Below are 743 nucleotides of genomic sequence, written 5' to 3'. Positions count from 1 at the left end.
TACAGAGAATAAAAACAAATAAAAAATAAATAAATAAATAAATTAAAATAAATAAATTAAAATAAATAAATAAATAAATAAATAAATAAATGTCATTGTGGATAGACACCACAAACAAATCAACGCAAACCTGCTGCTGTTCCTGCTGCAGCTGCAACTGCTCCTGCTGCTGCATCTGCTGCTGCTGCTGTTGCTGCTGCTGCTGCTGCTGCATATGCTGCTGCTGCAGCTGCAGCTGCAACTGCTCCTGCTGCTGCAGCTGCTGCATCTGCTGCTGCTGCTGCTGCATCTGCTGCTGCATCTGCTGCTGCTGCTGCTGCATCTGCTGCTGCAGCTGCTGCATCTGCTGCTGCAGCTGCTGCATCTGCTGCTGCTGCATCTGCTGCTGCTGCTGCTGCTGCTGCTGCTGCTGCTGCATGCATATTGTGTTTCCTGGGGTCCCCACAGCGAGCCAAACAAAAAACAAAAACTGCTGCGGCAGATGGGGGGCCCCCCATCTGTACCCTATTGGGGGCCCCCCATCTGTACCCTATTGGGGGCCCCCCTAAACCCTCTTCAGGGTATACAAAAGAGGGTACAGACGGGGGCCCCCCCTCAACCCTATGCTGGGCACTATCGTGGGCCGCCCCCCCCCTTCTGTACCCTTGGGGGCCCCCCAAAGGGTACAGACAACGGGGGGCCCCTAGTACCCACAGTACCCGTTGGGGCCCCCCCTTGAGTACCCTGTGGGGGCCCCCCGTCTC

The 743-nt window shown here is 54.2% G+C and overlaps 1 protein-coding gene across 1 annotated transcript; it reads right to left on the bottom strand.

Annotated features, from left to right (window-relative positions):
• Positions 1–119: 119 nt before the first annotated feature.
• On the bottom strand, positions 120–497 carry EMH_0098850 (uncharacterized protein; the record flags this gene model as incomplete). Its single annotated transcript, XM_038022054.1, has 1 exon — positions 120–497. The coding sequence occupies one exon, from the start codon at positions 495–497 to the stop codon at positions 120–122; it is 378 nt and encodes a 125-aa protein (XP_037877908.1).
• Between the last annotated feature and the right edge of the window lie 246 nt (positions 498–743).

The sequence above is a fragment of the Eimeria mitis genome, genomic scaffold (genome assembly GCF_000499745.2).
Source record: "Eimeria mitis Houghton genomic scaffold, Emh_scaff10142, whole genome shotgun sequence".
Taxonomy (NCBI): Eukaryota; Apicomplexa; class Conoidasida; order Eucoccidiorida; family Eimeriidae; genus Eimeria; species Eimeria mitis.
This window is presented reverse-complemented; position numbering and strand designations above follow the sequence as displayed.